This window comes from Telmatherina bonti (genome assembly GCF_933228915.1).
Source record: "Telmatherina bonti genome assembly, chromosome: 3".
Lineage (NCBI taxonomy): Eukaryota > Metazoa > Chordata > Actinopteri > Atheriniformes > Telmatherinidae > Telmatherina > Telmatherina bonti.
This window is the reverse complement of record NC_136621.1, coordinates 34,402,402-34,426,639: the sequence shown is the minus strand read 5'-3', so window position 1 is coordinate 34,426,639 and position 24,238 is coordinate 34,402,402. Positions and strand designations below refer to the sequence as shown.

Here is a 24,238-nt window from a genome sequence, read left to right as displayed (position 1 = left end):
CTGCAGATTAAAAAAAAAAGTTTAAAAAAAAAAAAAAAAAGATTGCTAGTTTACTAGAAAGAGCAGCAGATAAAAGAAAAATATTCAGAATTATGGCTTGTAGCAATGATAACACTGTTTTTTAAAACTTTGTCTCAGGCTCAGCCCATCGATGTTGAGGTTGTGAGAAAGATTCTTGGCAACAAAGCCACATTTAGTCCTATTGTCACATTGGAGCCAAGACGGAGGAAGTTCCACAAACCAATCACCATGACAATCCCAATTCCCAAAAGCTCCAACAGTGATGGGCCGAGCACGGTGTTCAATGGGGAGACACCTACTCTACGTTTGCTTTGCAGTATCACAGGTATACATGGGAAAACTCTTATTTACCTATGTTTGGAAACCTTGTTATATTTTCCCTTTCCAAAGATTACAAAATCTTAACCAGTGTAATAAACTGGATAAGAAGCCACTGGTTTGCGTTTCAGGTGGAACCACTCCCGCCCAGTGGGAGGACATCACTGGCTCCACACCTCTCACCTTTGTCAACCAATGTGTTTCCTTCACAACAAACGTGTCAGCAAGGTCAGCACCTCACTTCCCTTCAAATGAGAATGAGAAATCTTAGACCTGACGCTGTAATCCATTTCTGAGCTCGAGTCTATCTACCACTAAATATCTGCTTCCTGTTAACAGGTTCTGGCTGATTGACTGCAGACAGGTCCAGGAGTCTGTTAGTTTTGCCACTCAGCTGTACAGAGAAATCATCTGTGTCCCATACATGGCGAAGTTTGTCATTTTTGCCAAGACGCTGGACCCCATCGAGGCCCGCCTGCGCTGTTTCTGCATGACAGATGACAAGATGGACAAAACTTTGGAGCAGCAAGAGAACTTCACTGAAGTTGCACGCAGCCGAGATGTTGAGGTGAAGTGTCATGTTGGGGAAAACATGTGTTGAGGGAACAGTAGGAGTGAGTCAGGACCAAGCGGCAACCTCCAACGGTTAAAAGTGAAGTCTATGCAGAAGTGCATAAAACTGCAGTTCCCCCTTCATCCACTAGGGGCTGCAAAACAGAGCAAATCCCCATAGACTCCCATGTTAAAAAGGCCAACTTCCCGGCAGAAATAAACATGTTTACAGCCTGGTTCATAAATCCATTTTCGGTTAATAGGTCATTTCATGACAACTTTGGGGGGAGTGAATTTTTTTCTAACTCGCCCGTTTAAAAGTAATTTAATCTCGAATTTCGGCATATTCAGGGGCGTGTCCTTTTGATTGACAGGTACCAATCTCCGACTTCAAGTCAGAAGAACGTAGAACAACTGCGGTTTTTAGCCGGTTAACAACGTGACTTAGCTTTAGCATGCTTACCTCCGTTAGCTGGTTAGCTCCCATTATCTCAGTGTTAGCTCGGTTAGCTTTTAGTTACAGAACGCTCGGAGTTCGCTCGATGTCAATCATCTGCCATGACGCTCACGGCTCCCCTCTCAGCTCCACCTCTTTGCCGTCATTTGTATTTTTTGGGCAAGACGACGCGCATGACACTGCCAAGATGGCGACGGTGGGAACTGCCCGCCGAGCTTCAATTCAGCTCTTCAGAAACCTATGGGTGACGTCACAGACGCTCCGTCCATTTCTTTATATACAGTCTATGGTCAGGACATTGACATGGCATGAGGACAAAGGGAATTGCTGAATAAAAACAACGTAAATGTATTAATCCAGGTTAAATGAAGCCTGTAAGGTAGTTCAGGCAGATAACTCGAGCTGCTGTGCCGCATCCCATGAGATTTACTTCTAACATTCAAGCTACAATTCAAACATACCCATCAAGTGTCAGAGGTCTATTTAGGATGTTCAGTTCCTCCCTTGCTGTTGGCTTTAGTTTGCTGCCATTGCCACAGTGCCATTGCTGCTCAGATCACTGCACGCTGCTGGCTTTTGTTTTGAGACACTCCACCTGTAGGCTCAGGTAAACACAGAAAATATTGTATTCATTCCACTGTTTTATTGATTAATAATATACAAGCACAAGGAGTGATGGGCCTAGCTGCTCAATAAAGCTTTATTTCTATAACTTAATGGTTCCTGCACCTGTGCATTAACACAGTTGTTTGATGGTCGCCATGGTGCTGCACAGAGTCGAATATCACAAAATAAAAATAAAATGAAATAATAATAGAACAGATAAAAGAATAAATTACAAGAATACATACAATGTAAGGGAAATTAAATGTTACATTAGTGGAGTATTTAAATAAGCTTTGACAGATTCTAATCAATACTGGCTCTTATTTATGTACGAAAAGATATACTAATACTGTTTATCTATATGTTGTTGTTGTTGTTTATCTTTCGGCTTGTTCCCCTGAAGGGGTCGCAATATTGAATGTTTAAGTTTGAACTTGTGTCATATCCATACACAGGTGCTGGAGGGAAAACCGATATATGCCGACTGCTTTGGAAACCTGGTGCCTCTTACCAAGAGCGGACAGCACCATGTGTTTAGTTTCTTCGCCTTCAAAGAGAACAGACTGGCTCTCTTTATTAAAGTGAGACTGTAAAATAATGATCATATTTGGAAATTCACATTTCCTTTCTTTTAGATTCCAAAATCAAAATAGATCTCATTTAAAAAACTAATCAGTTTTTGTTGAACAGATCAGGGACACGGCACAGGAGCCATGTGGTCGACTATCCTTTACCAAGGAACCACGCACATACCGAAGTCTTTACCACAATGCTATTTGCAACCTAAACATCACTCTACCAGCATACTCAAAGGTAAGTCTGATATGGTTTAGTTTGCACTAAAATAATTATATCTACCATAACTTCTAGCTTAAATAACAAGAATGTTGCCTTCAATTTGTTTCATTCATTTCTTCAGGAGTCCGACTCAGACCCAGATGGAGATGATGAGGTAAATAAAACTTTAAATGGGGCTCCTTTAAAGGTAGCGGGATAACATAATTAGTTTGTGATTAACTAGTTTTTTTATTTAATTTTTTTAATTGTGTTTTTTGCAGAGTGAAAAAAGTGAAAAGAAATGTAAGTTGTTCCTCTAAAATACTCATACGTTACTTTTGATTGATAGAAATAAATGATGTGTTGGAGTTTTGCATTAAATAACTTAAATTCATGAAGATTGATGCTTTCTAGACCAAAAACATTTTCAGTGATCTCATACTGTATATTATATCGCATTCTTTAAAAGTTTAGAGTAGAAAAAGATTAAATTACTATCATAAAGGTTGTGATGTCTTGATTAGGATCTAATAACCTCATATATTTGTTTATTTTAATCCTGCTCTATTATTTTGCTCTACTAACACTGTGTGTATTTACATGTTTGTTAATGGCAGCTATGCTATGGCTGTATTTCCCTCCACACAGACCCCACTGACTCTCTTCTCCCTCTAGTATTTGCACCTCTTCAACATTTTTTTTGTTTTTGGTTTTAATTAATCATGAATGAAGGTCAAAGTAATACTTCTTATTCAAATATTCTCCAAACACTTTGATATTGTAGTATTTATATATGAAGCTGGTCTTAATTTAAAAAAAAATTGTCATGGTAATTTGTAAGAAGTATTCATTTTGATCCATTTTCCCACTTTCCATCTCTCTGACAGTATTATGGTAGTTTAAAACAAAACTTCCATGGTTCTGTACGAGCATAATTAACAGGCAATACAAAATTGTCTATTCTTTATTCCCAGTGTTTGCATTTATTTCTGGTTTATTTATACTGCCATCATACATTTTGCATGACTTTGACTATAGTACACTTTGTAAAATGTCATTTTTACGTTTATTTGTGTTTTGAATGCATTTTCCATTATTTCATGTTTCGCATCATAATCATGACTTCTTGTTTTTCTATAAAGGTTAATTGTGTTATAAGGTCACAAAACATGGCAAATGTAATTGTATCATTTACAAATTCTCAAACATTTAACATAAAAAGTTCCAAGCATCATAATGTAAATTCAGATTCAAAACATTATAAATATGATATCTAATGCTGCTTACAGATAATTAATATTTTTAATTAGTGCACTAAGTACAACATTATTTGGCATAAGTTAACTGATTGTGTCGCATGTGTCTCTAAACCCCTTTAATTTTATTTAATAATGTTACAGACATGACTGTCAGCAGCAATTTAAAAAGAAAACGGTCTGCTTGTCTGTTAGCATTTCGTGTTGTCCTTCTGTTACATGAGAGTTTCTCTGTTTCATTTAGTCATTTTTGTGTGTTTTGTGTCAGATATCCAAACACAAAGTATAGATTATTGTCATTCTTCTCCACTTTCGACCTATTCTTTTCATTTTCCTCGTCCTTTGCTTGCGCTGTAGCAGCTCTTCTCCCCTTCAAACTTTTCTGGACTACTTTATCATCTTCTTTTTGGCCTTCTTTTCAAGACTTTCTTATCTTCTGCCCTGTCAGTCGTCTTCTTACTCTGTGAAATGAACATGGATTTTTGATGGCATTACCTTGATGACAGTTTTCTGATGTCTCTCTTTCCCACTTCATTTGTCCCTTATGTTCTTTATCCCTTTTGGTTCTGAAACTTTTCTCATTGAAGATGATGAGTCTGAGTCAACTGATACATTCTCCTTGAGAACTAATCCACCTCTTGATCCCGCAACTCTTGCAAGTCCAGACCTTCTGTCAGACATTTCGGACATCAGAGCGTCTGCAGCTTTTACTGTAGATGTCTATAAGGAGAGAGTTTATGTTGGAGGGTTGGAAGACAAAGAGCAGCTCAAGTTAGACAAAAAAGACTATTTACTGTACGAGGCAAATGTTTCTGAACCACTTTCTCAGGAATCTTTTGTCAAAACTTTAATTAGTACTGACATTGAAGGGAAAAACTTAACAGACATGGTCTCAAACTTACATGTAGACATGGGAGACAACCTAGATCAGAGATCTGCTATGACATATAGCTCTCAAGAAGACCTTGTTCAACACAGACCTGAGCCGATAAAGCGTGATGGCAAATGGCGTCCCCCTGAAATCAAGAAACCTATAAGAAAAAAACTTAGAGAAAGAGAATACTCTAGGTGTAGCAGCTCTGAAGGAGAGCTACAAAGAATGAGTTCTGAGGAGTCTTTAGATGGTGATGCTCTTCTCGGGGACAGTGCCCTAATAACCACCTCGGTATTGGAGCCTCCAGCTTCTCCTCTAGTTGTTGACACACCGATAGGGTCAATAAAGGACAAAGTTAAAGCTTTACAGAACAAAGTTGAAGAGGAAAACCAAAAAAACACTCTATGTTTAGTAAATGAGTTTAGATCTTCTGTCACCACGAATAAGGTGGAGGAAGCCATGCCTGAACTTCCCAGAGTTCCCAAATCTCCTAAATCTCCAAAATCACAGACGGAAAGATTAGAAGAGACAATGTCAGTGAAGGAGCTCATGAAAGCTTTCCAAACAGGCCAAGACCCATCAAAATGTAAATCTGGGCTTTTTGAACACAAAGCTGTTCTTTCTTCTCATACTACAACATTGATATCTGAATCAGCAGATTGTGAAAAGATACAGGAAACAGAGAAGCATCCGACACATGAGCCAGAGACTCAGAGCCCCATGGCTCTGCAGCAACAAATTGACATAGAGAAATGTGACCAAACAGACACTAGGGATAAATCGAGAAATGATCCAGGGGAAACACCCTTAACTTCAGAGAGGGTCTCCACTGGAAAGACAGTTACATTTGCTGATACAGTACAGTCTGACATGGAAAATGACAGTCTACAGAGAGACTTGCATGACAGATATGAGCTGCCAGACAAGGAAACAATGTCTGTGAAAGAACGGATGAAAATTTTCCAAAATGTGCAGGAAATCCAAGAAACTAAACCACAGCCTGCTGAATGCAAAACAGTGGCTCCTTGTGCTCCAACAATAATACCTGAATCAGAATCTGAAAAGCGACAGCTAACTGAACATAATGCTGATCAGCTGCTGGTAATTTCAGATGACACCTTTTCCAGACAAACAGCATTGTTTACTGATGAAGTTCAGCATGACCCAGGTTGTGCCAGTCCACAGACAGAGGAGACAAAGAAGCAAACTATGTCTGTGAAGGACTTGATGAAAGCATTCCAGAGTGAGCAAGAAGTATGGAACACAAAACAAAGTCCAACAGAAGAATCAAAACTGGCAATACCTACTCAGGAAAACACAACTTTCCATCAACAGCGTGATGTCAAGAGACATGCCCAATCAGACTTAGATGATCAACCAATAAGTTCAATCAGGGGGTCATCAAATTCAGATGGTGCTATTGTGAAGACTGAGACCCTGCAGAGTGATGGCAGACTCACCATTAAAGCACCAGAGTTGTCAGAAAGGGATACGTCTGTTAAGGAGCAGATAAAAAACTTTACAACAGAACAGGACACTTTAAAAAGCGAAACTGGAGTATATGAATCAGTATGTCCTGGAGAGATTCAGAGAGTTGATAAAACTTATGTCAGTGAACATAGAGTGTTAACTAGCGAGGCAGAGACAGCAAATTTGAAGGGGGACACTGCTGATGTATCACTTAAGAGCTCAGACATTTCTTGCTTTGTGGAGACAACAGAAAGTACTGAAAGGATTCAGTTTGGTGATGAAAGGGCTAGACCTGAGAGAGACGAACAAAAGTCGCAAGGGAAGGGCCTAGACAGGATACAACTAGACAATCCACCAATAAGCACTGTTCGAAGCTTATCTATTGATACTCAGATCAGTCCTGATCGAAGACCTTCTGAGGACTTCAGTGCAGATATAAAGGCTGAGCTGGAAGACAATCGTGAGTATCAACTGTTCAAGAAGACATCAACAACTACCAATGTCAACTATCAGCTAGAGGCACCTGAAGATGAAACTTTGGCTGATTTTGATGCAAATCAAGTATCCATCCACAGTCCCTATTTTGGGGAAGAAACAAGTCCTGAGAGCCACAAGTATGAAGGCCTGGCTGAGTCCTCAGACACTAGCATTGATATGAGGACCTCTTGGTCCAGCTCAGAAGAGAAAGAAGTTTCCATCCAGAGAGAGGTTCAAGAGTCTAAAGCTGAGAAAAATATGGAAGGCATGTTATCTCTTCTACGTAGTGACCTAGATAATTGCCTGAAAGAAAATTCATTATCAATACAAAGCCACACAGAGGAGGACCTTCTTCGTGAAAACTGTCAAGAAATAATACTTAGAAGTAGAGATTTCAAAGACAAAATGGAGGATGACGTAAAGGAGCACTTGCAGAATGATGAAAATGACCTCCAAGAACCAACACCAAGTTCAGTATCAGAAACTCCATTCCACCATGTTCATATCGAAAAACAGGAGTATCATCAGCAGTCTACAGCTGAAAGGAATATGTCAGGCATGTTGACACTTCTTAATAGTGATTTAAATGAATACCTCAGAGAAAATCCAATAACAACACAGAGCCACACAGAGAAAGATTTTGCCCATGAAAGCTGCAAAGAAATTATGTTAACAAGTGACCATACAGAGGATCGCATTAAGGAAGAGGGACATGTAGACCTGCAGAGTGATGAAGCTGGAGTCAAAGAGCTAACACAAAGCCTTGTACCTGAGACTCCATTCCAGCAAGTTTACACAGAGAGGCAGGCACATCACCAACAGCCTACAACTGAGAAGAATATGTCAGGCATGCTGTCACTTCTTAGTAGTGACGTAGACGAATACCTCAAAGCAAAGCCAGGGTCAAATCAAAGCTATGCAGAGGAGGATGTTGTCCTAGAGAGCTGCAAAGAAATTAGACTGGCAAGTAAAAGCTCAGAAGACCAGATGAAGGAGGAGGATAAAGATAACCTACAGACTGAGGTAGTTTCAAGCTTTGTATGTGAGACTCCATTCCAACAAGTTTTCATTGAGAGACAGTCACATCACCAACAGTCTGCAATTGAAAAGGATATGTCAGGTATGTTGACTTTTCTCACTAGTGACCAGGAAGAAGACCTCATAAAAAAACAAGCGTCAAACCAAAGCCCTGAAAATGAATATGTCCATGAGAGCTGGAAAGAAATAAAACTGACAAGTGAAAATTTAGAAGACAGGATTGGGGAAGAACCAAACAAACACTTGCAGATGGATCAAACTGGAGTCAAAGAACCACCACGTTTGGTGGCAGAGACAACATTTCAACAAGTTCATATTGAAAGACAGCCACACCATCAGCAGTCTACAACTGAAAAGGATATGTCAGGCATGCTGTCACTTCTCAGTAATGACCTAGACCAGTATCTTGAACAAAACCCAATGGCAAAAAAGGACTATGTGGAGGAGGAAATGGTCAGTGATGGTTGTAAACAGATTACATTAACAAATGACAATGTGGTGAGTGAGACAGGAGAAGAAGCAAATATTGTCCTACATACTCATGAAGTCAAGGAACCAATGTCAAGTTTGATATCAGAGGTTCCATTCCAACAAGTTCATATTGAAAGACAGGTACAACACCAAATGTCTGCACCTGAGAAGGACATGTCAGGTATGTTAACACTTCTTAGTCATGACCTTGGTGAATGTCTAAAAGAATCTCAAGTGACAAAACAAATTTACCCAGAAGACGATCTTGTCCATGAAGCCTGCAAAGAAACAATACTAACAAGAGGACATTCAGTAGAGAAGACTGGAGAAGGAGTAAATGAAGACTTGCAGAATGATGAATATCATGTCCGCGAAATATCACTAAATGTGGTATCAGAGCCTCCAGTCCAACAAGTTCCAATTGAGAGGCAGCCACACAACCAACACCCTGCAACTGAGAGGAACATGTCAGGCATGTTGTCACTTCTCAGCAATGATATGGATGAATATATCAAAGAACAGTCGGTGTCAAAGCTAAGCCATTCAGATGATTATGTTCTCTATGAAACCTGCAAAGAAACAATGGTGACAAGAGGACATTCAGTAGAGAAGACTAGTAAAGAAGCAAATGACGATTTGGAGTCTGATGAATATGGACTCAAAGAACCATCACCAGGTTTGGTGTCAGAGCCTCCTTTCCAACAAATTCATATGGAAAGACAGGCTCCCCACCACCAGTCTGCTGCTGAGAAGAACATGTCAGGCATGTTGTCACTTCTCAGCGATGACTTAGATGAATGCCTCAGAGAAAATCCAGTGACAAGACAAAGCTACCTGGAGGAGGATCTAGTTCATGAGAGCTTCAAAGAAAAAATAATGCCCAAAGATGGTAAAAAAGAAACTCAGGAACAAACCATTTCTCTGGAAGATACATGTTCTAACTCACAGAGCATGAGATCTATTGAAAGTAGATGGCAATCATGCTCTGATGAAGATGATGGTCCCTACAAAGTCCCATCCGAAGAGGGTGATGCTAGCACCTCACCAAGAGCAGCAAAACCTTTTACTGAATCTGCCGAAAGGACAAAAGATTTTAATGAGTCCGCCAAAACAACTGATGTTGAATTTGATCAACAAGGTGTGTCTGTATGGGTTCCTCATTCAGTTTTAAAAACACAGGACTTTTTACAACTATCGAATGAAGCACCACAAAGACCAGCTGAGTTAGAGAACCTTAATACTGTTTTGCTTGATGTCACAGATAAAGAGCCATGTGATCAAGATTCATTGGAACCAAGTCCTCTGATGGAGGAGAGCTCATCAAAGAAATCCCCTGACTCAATAGAGCCAAGCCCTACCAAAGAATCTCCATGTCAAGACTCACTTGAAGCAAGTCCTACCCAATCACAGGACACAGAATTTATGATGCCAGCCAAGACAGCTGTGTACGAGGACTATTCTTCCCAGCTTAAAACATGTTTTACTTATGATGATAAGAAAGAAAGTGATGCTGAAATCACTCAGATGGACAGTGAAATGAAAAAAGACAGTTATTCTAACTCTACAGACAGAGTAACTACTGTTAATGTATGCTCCAGCGAGAGTCCTCACATGCACGTCAAGCAAGACTCTACTGACACAGATGACAGTGAGAATGGCACCACCCATAAACAATTTACTCCAGAGGAGGAGATGTTCAAAATGGCTGTAAAGATCAAAACATTTGAGGAGATGGAACAGGAATCTAAAACTCACAGAGAGGAAGCTGACACAGATTGTGTGGGCTCTGTTTCCCTCATTGCAGAAAAAGACATAGAACTTCTCAAAGATGAGACAAAAGATGTGTGTTCCCCAGTCACTGACACACACTTTCCCCACTCTGTAAGAGATGAGCATTATTCACATGATGGCAAATCAGTTCAGGCACCGTTGACAGAACTAGAACAACATGTGGGGTGCGAGGGCCACAGAAATGTAGTTAGCAAGGCAGAGGCTGAAGAACACACTGACTGTGGTTCTACAGAGGGGCAATCAACACCCGAAAAAATGCTTGTTCAGACACCTGGCAGTGAGAAAAGCCCTAACCCATTTCAGTTCCAAGAGGGAAAACTATTTGAAATGACCAGAGGTGGTGCTATTGACATGTCAAGGAGAGCCTTTGATGAAGATGGGGAAGGATATTCCTTTTTTAATATTGGGGAACATCCAGTCGATGAATTTGCACCAGAAACCTTCAATAAATCTGAAGTAAAGTCTGTAACTATCCAGAGCAGTGATTGTATTTCAGACACAACCATTCAAGGGACCCTAAAACCACATCTAACTCAGGGTAATGCCACATCCAAAACTCCCATCAGTCCCTCATTTGACAAATCAGAGCCTGAGACAACAACAGACATTCAATTTACTTCACCCAGTGCTCTAAAGCTACTTCCAAATGTTCAAACTAAGGATGGACATCTTCAAAGCTTTGGGCTTGACTATCTAGACTCTACAATAGCGGACCTCCAATCAGATACATCAGCACATTGGATGTCCCCTGACAAGGATGATGAATTTTCAGACTCTTCCTCTGATGATGATGATGAATTGGAGGAGGATGAAGATGACCTGTGCTCAGTCATAGAGATGGCTGCACAGTCTGGCATTCAAGAGTCTTCACAGCCAACCCTGTCAATCAAACCAGACACTGCAGTTAGCGAGGAAATGACAGCTACTGTCTCACAGATATCAGAGTTTGATCAAACTCATAGGAAATCAGAAAAAAGCTTAACCACCTATCGTAGGACTAGATCTGAAGCAGACAACACGAGCGGAGTCTCTAATAAAGAAAGTAGGACTTATTCCGACAGTAGTCAAGCCACTTATATATCCAGCCATACCTCCTCTAAGCTTGCTGTCAATGTTCAACAGAAACCTTTAGCTGACATGACCTCCTCATTCTCTCACCGGAGAAAAGACATCCAACTCTCCAACACTTCAGAATTATCTGTTCAGTCATCTTTGGAAGTTGATGAAATGAGCAGCGCTAGTCACATGAGTCCAGATTCTGTTATCTTTACGTATGACATTCCAGCCTCACACAGTTCAGATTCTGATGCTAGTCAGTTGCCAGTCACACATCCAGCTGGTGGGACAGAGGATGTGTTTGAATCCAGGCCTACCTGGGATGAAACAGTGGAAACTCAGATGCAGAGAATGGTTGATGATCAAACTCCAGAATGTACATCAGGTATGGTCTGACCTACAGTGGGCTTTTGCTTTATCTCTTTTCCATAGCAGTGAGATTTTTTTTTCTTTTTTGCTCTCTCTTTTTCCTCCAAAAAAGTAAATTTCTATCACTCATTTATTGTTCATTTAACATTATAGTTTGTTTGATCATATTTTGTGCTGTTATTGTATTCTGTGTCCATCTTTGTGTGTTTGTGTGGAAGTGGATTAAGATGTTTGGCTTTTTGTGCAAGTTACTACTTCCTCCGAGTTTGTGTAAATACAATTTCAAGGCTGAATGTCTGACAGTTCCAAAGTTTGCTTTGAGCATTTGATGTAGGCTGTTGTTTTTACCACTGCTAATAATACACCTTTACTAATATTATTAACCAGGACATTGCAAGCACTAATATTAAGCAGGGCATATACAACATTGCTCACACTAATTATTAAATGCATGTTGGGTTTGTTGTGACCAAAGGGAAAGTGTCCATATGCAACTTCTCTAAAATCCAACCTTTATGTTCTCACTCATGTCACATCACAGATCCACATTTAGTTTACAGCCTATAGCATAGAGTCATCAGGGAATTAACATGACATGCATATGCAAAAAACAAAAAAGGAAAGAAACTTCATATGTTGTTGAACAGATACGCTTGGGCATAACGTTTAAATGCTCTTTTTTTTTTCCTTTTTGGCTATGATGAATTTTTTTTTAGTTGATTGGCAGGATGATGCTGACAGAAAAGAGGAGACATTAGCGATCATTGCAGACCTCCTTGGCTTCAGCTGGACTGGTAAACTGTCAAGTTTTGATTTAATTACTGTTTTGCAGTTAAATTTAGAGGCTTTTCTTGGTTGTTGTTGTTATGTTTGTTTTTACTTTATAATCAAATTTGCATAAGCAAAGCACACTGTATATGGGATAATTCTTTGTCTGCTTTCTCATTTATTGTTTATTGTTTTATTCATCACTTCAGAGCTGGCAAGAGAACTTGAATTCAACGAGGATGATATTCAACAGGTGAGAACAGAGAATCCTAATTCCCTGCAAGAGCAGAGCCATGCCTTACTGCAGCGCTGGGTTGAACGGGAAGGCAAACATGCAACAGGTACTTGCTTTTTTGTTGACTCTTGCCACTTAATATTTTACTTTTATGCAGTTCTTTAGACTATGCCAACACTGCTATTGTATTTACACTGTATAAATTTGGCTAGGATTGAATCTTACATTACCGGTGAATCATAGAACTCTGAAAAAAGTATTTTAAATACTTCAGGATTGTGTCTTAGTGTCATTCCAATTATGGGACTTCTGGGCTCACTTAAATTGGCAACCGTATTTGCCAATGATTTTGTTTTCATCAGTTGCCGCATGTCTGTAGTGATCCATGTTTTATGCTGTCTTGCCCAACTTGTGTCATTTCCGTAAATGTTCCAGATCATTTTATGTCCAATCAGATAACTTTCTTATCCTAATTTTTTTTTTATGACAGCAGCTTTTCTTCAGTAGAACTTTGTAAAATTAAACCAACAAACAACCCGTCATATTTACACACCTCTGCATGTATGCCAGTTACCATACTTGAATTTTGTATGTTACTCCCGGCTGCACAAAAATTAGCCCCTCAGGGAAAATGGAAAGTTATTGACTAAATACATGGAATTTTGTACCAAATTCTTCCAAGCTGTAGGAAAACTACACATACTAAAGTCTGTTTTTAGTTATGAGCTGTTATATTAATATGGAAGCACAACCTGATAAAGGAGGCAAGGATTTAAATAGCATTTAAATTTTTTGTTTTAGTAAGATGAATACACAAACATGTATAGTAACTCAACTAGCCACCTATCCTTAATATTGTACCCTTTCTGCGAAAAAGTTGTTAAATTAACATGATTATCCTTCCACAGAGGATTGTCTGGTGAAGAGACTAACCAAGATCAACCGCATGGACATAGTCCATCTCATTGAAACCCAGATGAACAAGTCCATTCAAGAACAAACATCTCGGACTTATGCAGAGATAGAGAAGACGCTGGATCACAGCGAAGGTAATAAAACCTCCATTAAAAGTTATAACCTCAAATAATTGTCATGTTTGCTTGGTCTCTGATTTTTTTTGCTGCTTTTTTTAGTGTCAGTAGCCTTATCATCAGTGCAAGAGGATGCAGACAGCCCCAGAATTGTGAGGAGGGTTGAGTCAGACCGCCGACCACCCCCAGCTGTGTCTGAAGAAGACCTGTCAGTCGCTTCGTTGCTGGATATTCCTTCATGGGCAGAGCCTGTAGGACATATCCACTCAGAGAGCATGCATGGAGACCTGCTGGAGGAGCCCGAGATCCCACAGTAAATAATTTATTTGAACTATATGTTTAATTCCCTGTGTGAGTTGTTGTTTAGCAACATTACAGAAACATATAGAAGACTCTCCTTATTTAAACTGAAGTCCTGACTCAATGAGATCTTCAGACAATGAAGCTCAGTTTTAAATGACCCAGTTAGAAACTATGTGGCTTAACCATACCCTCAGCATTATATTTTGCCTTTTACAGGCAGAATGGATTGCCTAAACTAGAGCATTTAGATTTAGTAATTACACACACGATTGAGACAAACGTTTCTTTTTTGGATGCTTAATCTTAAGTAAAGACAGTTGTTGGTTTTGTGGAAGCCAGTCTTCCTAAGACCTAGTCCACACGTTGCAGTGTATCTCACAAACTAAGTATAATTTTCAATGATTTGACCTGTCATCCACATGAAAGGCATTCCCAGGCCAGCCAAGAGATGTAATCCCTCCAGCAGGTCCTGGGTCTTCCACGGGGTCTGTTATATTCGGGAATTTTAAAGGGTTTTAATTCGAGCCCCTTTAGGTTTTCTTATGCTCAAAAAAAGGCTCGACTGTTTGAAAATATATAGCAGCATGGTGAAACAAGACTTATTTAAGCATACACATTGACTAGCAGTCAATGATTTTACAAACGTGCTTTCATCTGATAAACTTCTCACCTTATAAAGTCTTTTTTGTTTGTTTGTTTTTTTTGTCTAACTTGTAGCTACATAATAGACTAAATATTTTTCTTGCAAAACAGTGGCTAGGTTGACAACAGTTCAGAGAAGTTGTAAACATGTGAAGTTCAGCTTGATGCTGACAAAGAGGGCAAAGGTATGACCAGGGAACACTAACAGTCACCTCTAGGTTCAACTTTACAGGGGAAACAAATGGTCTCAGAGTATAGAAGCATTAAAAGTGCTGCGAAATTGTATGCTTTCTCTGGAAAAGTAACAGTAGAAACTAAAAAGTTGTCTCTTTGGCCTGTTCTTCTATCGTTCAACAGTGAATCGAACCCTAATCTCTGGACCTCTGAAGATGTCATTTCACAAGAGCCTGCAAGTCATGACATCTCAGATGAGCAAGTAAGTAGTCAACCCACTTCAAAAGAAGCAACATTGGGGAACCAAGCAACTCAGATTTATGTCCCCAAAGTGAGACATCATCAAGTCTGCAGCAAGGTTGGAGGTCGAGTTGTCAGGCCTCGCCAAGGTGGCCCTCCAGTCAGAGATGACTGCAGCCAAACTTTACCACTGAAACAGTTTGGTTGTGAAGATAAAAAAGACCAGTCACATGAAATGCATAAGTTGCACTCGCACATCTCTATCAGAGACTTTAGCCTGAGCCTGTCTGAGTCAGACAAAGCTGAAACTGACTTCAGTGAGCTTTCTGATGGGTTCAGCTGTTCACCTCAGCTTGGCAATACAGAGGCAGTCGAAACCCCTGCAAGAAGAAGCAATGACCCAAGGCTGTCAGCCTCCACACCACAGTATCCCCACCCAACTCTGGCTATCACTGATGATGACACAGATGTTGCTCAAAAGCGCAGGCTGTCTCAGAGGAGTACTGATGAGCTCACAGCCCAGTTCTACAAAGTACAGTATGGTCTTGACAAGATCCCACATGTTTCAGATGTAGACATGGGATTCAAACGATTCAAATCAAGCAAGGAAGACAGCACAAAAGCCAGAGTACAGGAGGATGTGTTGCCAAAAAACTTTCCCTTCATTGACGAGAGTGATGATTTACAGTCAACTGAATCCAGTATCACTACAGCTAAACACAGCATGGTGAAACCAGAAACGATGGAAGTAACACAAACTATTTTGCCACACTGCCTTGCAAAACGTTCTCGTATGGTTTGTGACTCAACTAACAGATCCTGTAGTTGGTGTTGTCTCAGTCCAGGCAGTGACGATGCTATAGATGAGGCAAACACACCCTACATTTGTAAACCAAAGATTGTCTTTTCAGGCTCTTTAACCCATCTTACGCCACAAAATGCACACGAGACAGCTGAGAAATCACTTTCTGCTTTTAAAGAGTACCACCCTTTGAACCGTGATTGTTTGGAGTCAGAGAAATATCATGGTTCACTTTCACCCAATCATGAAAAGGACGTTTTCCCTGCAGATGCATGGATATCAAATAACTCCATGTCTAGACTGTCATCTCCCGAATCTGTCATGTCTGTCAGTGATTATAGAGCAATGTCACCCGATTCACCCTTGGGTCAGAGAAAGGTTTTACCTGCAGATATTTCTGGTATATTGGAGGATGGTCATGCACTTTCTCCAATGTCTGGTAGAAGCTGCTCCCCAGATGAATTATTGAATTTTACTGAAAACACACCCAACCCCCAACAGTTACTCACCAACAAACCCAAACAGCCATGTAGCTTGAAGGATTTTACCATCCCTGTAATCTCATACCCTGATGGCTCTGAATCCTTTGAATCATGGCATAAAAGTAAGCTACTGTCACCTGAGTCTAACACCAAATATGGTCAAACCGGACCTGAAACTGTGCATGTAAAGACAGAGAACAGACTAGTCTCACCTCTGATATCAGATGTTGAATGTGATGATATTTTCAGCGAAGATGTCTCTGCTGAGAAAAAATTTGATTTACTTACATCTTGTTATGGCTCAGAGAAGGATGGTCGACCATTCTCCCCAGAGTCTCAATCATCTCAGTGCAGTTTCTCATTTCTTGAGCTTTTGTATTCAGAATCAAGCCGTGCACAGCTGAGGCAGCAATACTGTGATTATTTTTTACTGTATTCAGGAGGAAATCCAATAGCTATTCAAGACTCAGGAGTTGCAAGAAAGCATGATAATGCATTGGAAAGCAATGCTGAAATACTTAAAATCCAAAGACCAGACAAAGAAAATACTCAGTCATACCTTAGTTACTGGTATGAGAAATTGGTACCACAATCACCTACAAATGTATCATCAACCTGTCAACAGGAAAAGAAACTTTTAGGGGATAGAAGAATAAACTATTCAAATGAAGATAAAAAACATTTGCATACAAGTGAATCTTACCTATCTACATATGGTGCACCATCACAAAAGCCAATGGTGTTTGATTTAGTAGAGAAACCAAACTATGTCTTGGACTTTCGACTTGAAAGTTCACTTGTTCAAAAGACAGGAAAATCTTTACTAAACAATGAAAAGTTAAACTACATTACGACAACATTAGAAAGTGGAGATAAAAAAGAAAAAGGGCTTGTCAAAAATGGGGATTCGGTTCCTTTTGGTGTTTTAGTTAAACATTCAGGTGCAACTAGAACTACAGCGCCACAAGGGTCTGCAAACACACCTCTGACATATGCAGATGTTGTGCGACGAGGTGTTGCATGTCAAACACAAAGGAAGCCAATTTTGAACTTCAGTTCTTCAGAATCAAAAGACATGTCACCTTCAGCTGTGTCATCGGAGGACCGCTCCAACCTCTCCTTCATAAATAATTGGATGTATGCATGGACACCAGATTCCCCTCATTCATTGTGCTCTGAAGATGACTTGAGACCCCTCTCTCCTGATTCACCTGTTCCTCAGTTCACATGTACTCATATTGAGTATTGTGCTGAAAGGTCAGGATGCAGGTCCTTTACACCAGAATCTGCATTATCAGACTGGGAAGACACTGATTTGTGCCTGGAAGTTCTTTTTGACCACAGCAGACCAGAGTCTCCACAGTCAGTTTTATCAGACTTTCAACTGGAGAAGTTATTTAGTAGCAGGGCATTGTCCCCAGAGTCTTTGTCTTCAGATTTTGACTATTCACTCTTGCATGAATGGCTGGTTGACTTCAGAGCATCTTCCCCAGAGTCTGTAGCATCAGATGAAGGTCTGTCTTTGTCTTCTCACATGACATATGGCCAATCAAACAATCAACACTGTGACTATTATTTACGTCTTTCTGAATATAGACCAACATCATCTGTGTCATCGTTGTCAGATGGTGAAGATTTGGACTTTTGTCTCCAGGACATGTTTAATGAAAGCAGAGCAGATTCACCAGATTCACTTCCTTTAGATTTTGTGGACAAACACTCAGGTGGAGGTACACATCCAACTGCAATTGTGTCTCCACATCTGTCTTCTAACAGACCTCTGACATATGCAGATGTTGTGCGAGGAGTTGCGTTTGAAAAACAAAAGGAGCCAATTCCGAGTTGCAGAGTGTTACATTGTGAACGTATGATGTCTCCTTTGGAATCAGCAGATGATTACAGCTGCTCCTTCATAAATGACTGGTTATCATCATTAGGACCAGATTCCCAGGACTCCATAGACTCTGAAGATGACTTGAGACCCCTCTCTCCTGATTCACCTGTTCCTCAGTTCACATGTACTCATATTGAGTATTGTGCTGAAAGGTCAGGATGCAGGTCCTTTACACCAGAATCTGCATTATCAGACTGGGAAGACACTGATTTGTGCCTGGAAGTTCTTTTTGACCACAGCAGACCAGAGTCTCCACAGTCAGTTTTATCAGACTTTCAACTGGAGAAGTTATTTAGTAGCAGGTCATTGTCCCCAGAGTCTTTGTCTTCAGATTTTGACTATTCCCTATTGCATGAATGGCTGACTGACTTCAGAGCATCTTCCCCAGAGTCTGTCGCATCAGATGAAGGTCTGTCTTTGTCTTTTCACATGACATATGGCCAATCAAACAATCAACACTGTGACTATTATTTATGTTATTCTGAATATAGACCCACAACATCTCTGTCATCATTGTCAGATGGTGAAGATTTGGACTTTTGTCTCCAGGACATGTTTAATGAAAGCAGAGCAGACTCACCAGATTCACTTCCTTTAGGTTTTGTGGACAAACACTCAGGTGCAAGTACACATCCAACTGCAATTGTGTCTCCACATCTGTCTGCTAACAGACCTCTGACATATGCAGATGTTGTGCGAGGAGTTGCGTTTGAAAATCAAAAAGAGCCAATTCCGCGCTGCAGAGTGTTACATTGTGAACGTATGATGTCTCCTTTGGAATCAGCAGATGATTACAGCTGCTCCTTCATAAATGACTGGTTATCATCATTAGGACCAGATTCCCAGGACTCCATAGACTCTGAAGATGACTTGAGACCCCTCTCTCCTGATTCACCTGTTCCTCAGTTCACATGTACTCATATTGAATATTGTGCTGAAAGGTCAGGATGCAGGTCCTTTACACCAGAATCTGCATTATCAGACTGGGAAGACACAGATTTGTGTCTGGAAGTTCTTTTTGATCACAGCAGACCAGAGTCTCCACAGTCAGTTTTATCAGACTTTCAACTGGAGAAGTTATTTAGTAGCAGGGCATTGTCCCCAGAGTCTTTGTCTTCAGATTTTGACTATTCCCTATTGCATGAATGGCTGGTTGACTTCAGAGCATCTTCCCCAGAGTCTGTAGCATCAGATGAAGGTCTGACTTTGTCTCCTCACATGACATATGGCCAATCAAACAACCAACACTGTGACTATTATTTACGTATTTCTGAATATAGACCAACATCATCTCTGTCATCGTTGTCAGATGGTGAAGATTTGGACTTTTGTCTCCAGGACATGTTTAATGAAAGCAGAGCAGATTCACCAGATTCACTTCCTTTAGATTTTGTGGACAAACACTCAGGTGCAGGTACACATCCAACTGCAATTGTGTCTCCATATCTGTCTGCTAACAGACCTCTGACATATGCAGATGTTGTGCGAGGAGTTGCGTTTGAAAAACAAAAAGAGCCAATTCCAAGTTGCAGAGTGTTACATTGTGAACGTATGATGTCTCCTTTGGAATCAGCAGATGATTACAGCTGCTCCTTCATAAATGACTGGTTATCATCATTAGGACCAGATTCCCAGGACTCCATAGACTCTGAAGATGACTTGAGACCCCTCTCTCCTGATTCACCTGTTCCTCAGTTCACATGTACTCATATTGAGTATTGTGCTGAAAGGTCAGGATGCAGGTCCTTTACACCAGAATCTGCATTATCAGACTGGGAAGACACTGATTTGTGCCTGGAAGTTCTTTTTGACCACAGCAGACCAGAGTCTCCACAGTCAGTTTTATCAGACTTTCAACTGGAGAAGTTATTTAGTAGCAGGTCATTGTCCCCAGAGTCTTTGTCTTCAGATTTTGACTATTCCCTATTGCATGAATGGCTGACTGACTTCAGAGCATCTTCCCCAGAGTCTGTCGCATCAGATGAAGGTCTGTCTTTGTCTTTTCACATGACATATGGCCAATCAAACAATCAACACTGTGACTATTATTTATGTTATTCTGAATATAGACCCACAACATCTCTGTCATCGTTGCCAGATGGTGAAGATTTGGACTTTTATCTCCAGGACATGTTTAATGAAAGCAGAGCAGATTCACCAGATTCACTTCCTTTAGATTTTGTGGACAAACACTCAGGTGCAGGTACACATCCAACTGCAATTGTGTCTCCACATCTGTCTGCTAACAGACCTCTGACATATGCAGATGTTGTGCGAGGAGTTGCGTTTGAAAAACAAAAAGAGCCAATTCCAAGTTGCAGAGTGTTACATTGTGAACGTATGATGTCTCCTTTGGAATCAGCAGATGATTACAGCTGCTCCTTCAGAAATGACTGGTTATCATCATTAGGACCAGATTCCCAGGACTCCATAGACTCTGAAGATGACTTGAGACCCCTCTCTCCTGATTCACCTGTTCCTCAGTTCACATGTACTCATATTGAGTATTGTGCTGAAAGGTCAGGATGCAGGTCCTTTACACCAGAATCTGCATTATCAGACTGGGAAGACACTGATTTGTGCCTGGAAGTTCTTTTTGACCAAAGCAGACCAGAGTCTCCACAGTCAGTTTTATCAGACTTTCAACTGGAGAAGTTATTTAGTAGCAGGTCATTGTCCCCAGAGTCTTTGTCTTCAGATTTTGACTATTCCCTATTGCATGAGTGGCTGACTGACTTCAGAGCATCTTCCCCAGAGTCTGTCGCATCAGATGAAGGTCTGTCTTTGTCTCCTCACATGACATTTCGCCAATCAAACAATCAACACTGTGACTATTATTTACGTATTTCTGAATATAGACCAACATCATCTGTGTCATCGTTGTCAGATGGTGAAGATTTGGACTTTTGTCTCCAGGACATGTTTAATGAAAGCAGAGCAGATTCACCAGATTCACTTCCTTTAGATTTTGTGGACAAACACTCAGGTGGAGGTACACATCCAACTGCAATTGTGTCTCCACATCTGTCTTCTAACAGACCTCTGACATATGCAGATGTTGTGCGAGGAGTTGCGTTTGAAAAACAAAAGGAGCCAATTCCGAGTTGCAGAGTGTTACATTGTGAACGTATGATGTCTCCTTTGGAATCAGCAGATGATTACAGCTGCTCCTTCATAAATGACTGGTTATCATCATTAGGACCAGATTCCCAGGACTCCATAGACTCTGAAGATGACTTGAGACCCCTCTCTCCTGATTCACCTGTTCCTCAGTTCACATGTACTCATATTGAGTATTGTGCTGAAAGGTCAGGATGCAGGTCCTTTACACCAGAATCTGCATTATCAGACTGGGAAGACACTGATTTGTGCCTGGAAGTTCTTTTTGACCACAGCAGACCAGAGTCTCCACAGTCAGTTTTATCAGACTTTCAACTGGAGAAGTTATTTAGTAGCAGGTCATTGTCCCCAGAGTCTTTGTCTTCAGATTTTGACTATTCCCTATTGCATGAATGGCTGACTGACTTCAGAGCATCTTCCCCAGAGTCTGTCGCATCAGATGAAGGTGTGTCTTTGTCTTTTCACATGACATATGGCCAATCAAACAATCAACACTGTGACTATTATTTATGTTATTCTGAATATAGACCCACAACATCTCTGTCATCGTTGTCAGACGGTGAAGATTTGGACTTTTGTCTCCAGGACATGTTTAATGAAAGCAGAGCAGACTCACCAGATTCACTTCCTTTAGGTTTTGTGGACAAACACTCAGGTGCAAGTACACATCCAACTGCAATTGTGTCTCCACATCTGTCTGCTAACAGACCTCTGACATATGCAGATGTTGTGCGAGGAGTTGCGTTTGAAAATCAAAAAGAGCCAATTCCGCGCTGCATAGTGTTACATTGTGAACGTATGATGTCTCCTTTGGAATCAGCAGATGATTACAGCTGCTCCTTCATAAATGACTGGTTATCATCATTAGGACCAGATTCCCAGGACTCCATAGACTCTGAAGATGACTTGAGACCCCTCTCTCCTGATTCACCTGTTCCTCAGTTCACATGTACTCATATTGAATATTGTGCTGAAAGGTCAGGATGCAGGTCCTTTACACCAGAATCTGCATTATCAGACTGGGAAGACACAGATTTGTGTCTGGAAGTTCTTTTTGATCACAGCAGACCAGAGTCTCCACAGTCAGTTTTATCAGACTTTCAACTGGAGAAGTTATTTAGTAGCAGGGCATTGTCCCCAGAGTCTTTGTCTTCAGATTTTGACTATTCCCTATTGCATGAATGGCTGGTTGACTTCAGAGCATCTTCCCCAGAGTCTGTAGCATCAGATGAAGGTCTGACTTTGTCTCCTCACTTGACATATGGCCAATCAAACAACCAACACTGTGACTATTATTTACGTATTTCTGAATATAGACCAACATCATCTCTGTCATCGTTGTCAGATGGTGAAGATTTGGACTTTTGTCTCCAGGACATGTTTAATGAAAGCAGAGCAGACTCACCAGATTCACTTCCTTTAGATTTTGTGGACAAACACTCAGGTGCAGGTACACATCCAACTGCAATTGTGTCTCCACATCTGTCTGCTAACAGACCTCTGACATATGCAGATGTTGTGCGAGGAGTTGCGTTTGAAAAACAAAAAGAGCCAATTCCAAGTTGCAGAGTGTTACATTGTGAACGTATGATGTCTCCTTTGGAATCAGCAGATGATTACAGCTGCTCCTTCATAAATGACTGGTTATCATCATTAGGACCAGATTCCCAGGACTCCATAGACTCTGAAGATGACTTGAGACCCCTCTCTCCTGATTCACCTGTTCCTCAGTTCACATGTACTCATATTGAGTATTGTGCTGAAAGGTCAGGATGCAGGTCCTTTACACCAGAATCTGCATTATCAGACTGGGAAGACACTGATTTGTGCCTGGAAGTTCTTTTTGACCACAGCAGACCAGAGTCTCCACAGTCAGTTTTATCAGACTTTCAACTGGAGAAGTTATTTAGTAGCAGGTCATTGTCCCCAGAGTCTTTGTCTTCAGATTTTGACTATTCCCTATTGCATGAATGGCTGACTGACTTCAGAGCATCTTCCCCAGAGTCTGTCGCATCAGATGAAGGTCTGTCTTTGTCTTTTCACATGACATATGGCCAATCAAACAATCAACACTGTGACTATTATTTATATTATTCTGAATATAGACCCACAACATCTCTGTCATCGTTGCCAGATGGTGAAGATTTGGACTTTTATCTCCAGGACATGTTTAATGAAAGCAGAGCAGATTCACCAGATTCACTTCCTTTAGATTTTGTGGACAAACACTCAGGTGCAGGTACACATCCAACTGCAATTGTGTCTCCACATCTGTCTGCTAACAGACCTCTGACATATGCAGATGTTGTGCGAGGAGTTGCGTTTGAAAAACAAAAAGAGCCAATTCCAAGTTGCAGAGTGTTACATTGTGAACGTATGATGTCTCCTTTGGAATCAGCAGATGATTACAGCTGCTCCTTCATAAATGACTGGTTATCATCATTAGGACCAGATTCCCAGGACTCCATAGACTCTGAAGATGACTTGAGACCCCTCTCTCCTGATTCACCTGTTCCTCAGTTCACATGTACTCATATTGAGTATTGTGCTGAAAGGTCAGGATGCAGGTCCTTTACACCAGAATCTGCATTATCAGACTGGGAAGACACTGATTTGTGCCTGGAAGTTCTTTTTGACCAAAGCAGACCAGAGTCTCCACAGTCAGTTTTATCAGACTTTCAACTGGAGAAGTTATTTAGTAGCAGGTCATTGTCCCCAGAGTCTTTGTCTTCAGATTTTGACTATTCCCTATTGCATGAGTGGCTGACTGACTTCAGAGCATCTTCCCCAGAGTCTGTCGCATCAGATGAAGGTCTGTCTTTGTCTCCTCACATGACATTTCGCCAATCAAACAATCAACACTGTGACTATTATTTACGTATTTCTGAATATAGACCAACATCATCTGTGTCATCGTTGTCAGATGGTGAAGATTTGGACTTTTGTCTCCAGGACATGTTTAATGAAAGCAGAGCAGATTCACCAGATTCACTTCCTTTAGATTTTGTGGACAA

General features: G+C 40.6%; 2 protein-coding genes across 2 annotated transcripts in view; both read left to right on the top strand.

Annotated features, from left to right (window-relative positions):
• LOC306775016 (uncharacterized protein) overlaps positions 1-24,238 on the top strand; it is a gene marked incomplete at its 5' end in the record, with an annotated part of 83,108 nt that overhangs the window by 40,170 nt on the left and 18,700 nt on the right. The window contains 12 exons of the mRNA XM_079265222.1: positions 139-346; positions 471-567; positions 679-907; positions 2,410-2,535; positions 2,645-2,767; positions 2,874-2,906; positions 3,013-3,034; positions 12,250-12,327; positions 12,511-12,642; positions 13,445-13,585; positions 13,670-13,880; positions 14,870-14,948. Coding sequence (XP_079121348.1) covers positions 139-346; positions 471-567; positions 679-907; positions 2,410-2,535; positions 2,645-2,767; positions 2,874-2,906; positions 3,013-3,034; positions 12,250-12,327; positions 12,511-12,642; positions 13,445-13,585; positions 13,670-13,880; positions 14,870-14,948 — 1,479 coding nt within the window. The remainder of the gene's footprint in view (positions 1-138; positions 347-470; positions 568-678; positions 908-2,409; positions 2,536-2,644; positions 2,768-2,873; positions 2,907-3,012; positions 3,035-12,249; positions 12,328-12,510; positions 12,643-13,444; positions 13,586-13,669; positions 13,881-14,869; positions 14,949-24,238) is intronic.
• Positions 4,898-10,133, top strand: LOC306774801 (uncharacterized protein; the record flags this gene model as incomplete). Its single annotated transcript, XM_079264974.1, has 5 exons — positions 4,898-5,719; positions 6,725-7,073; positions 9,579-9,762; positions 9,916-10,024; positions 10,122-10,133. 5 exons carry the CDS (start codon positions 4,898-4,900, stop codon positions 10,131-10,133), a joined length of 1,476 nt encoding a protein of 491 aa, XP_079121100.1.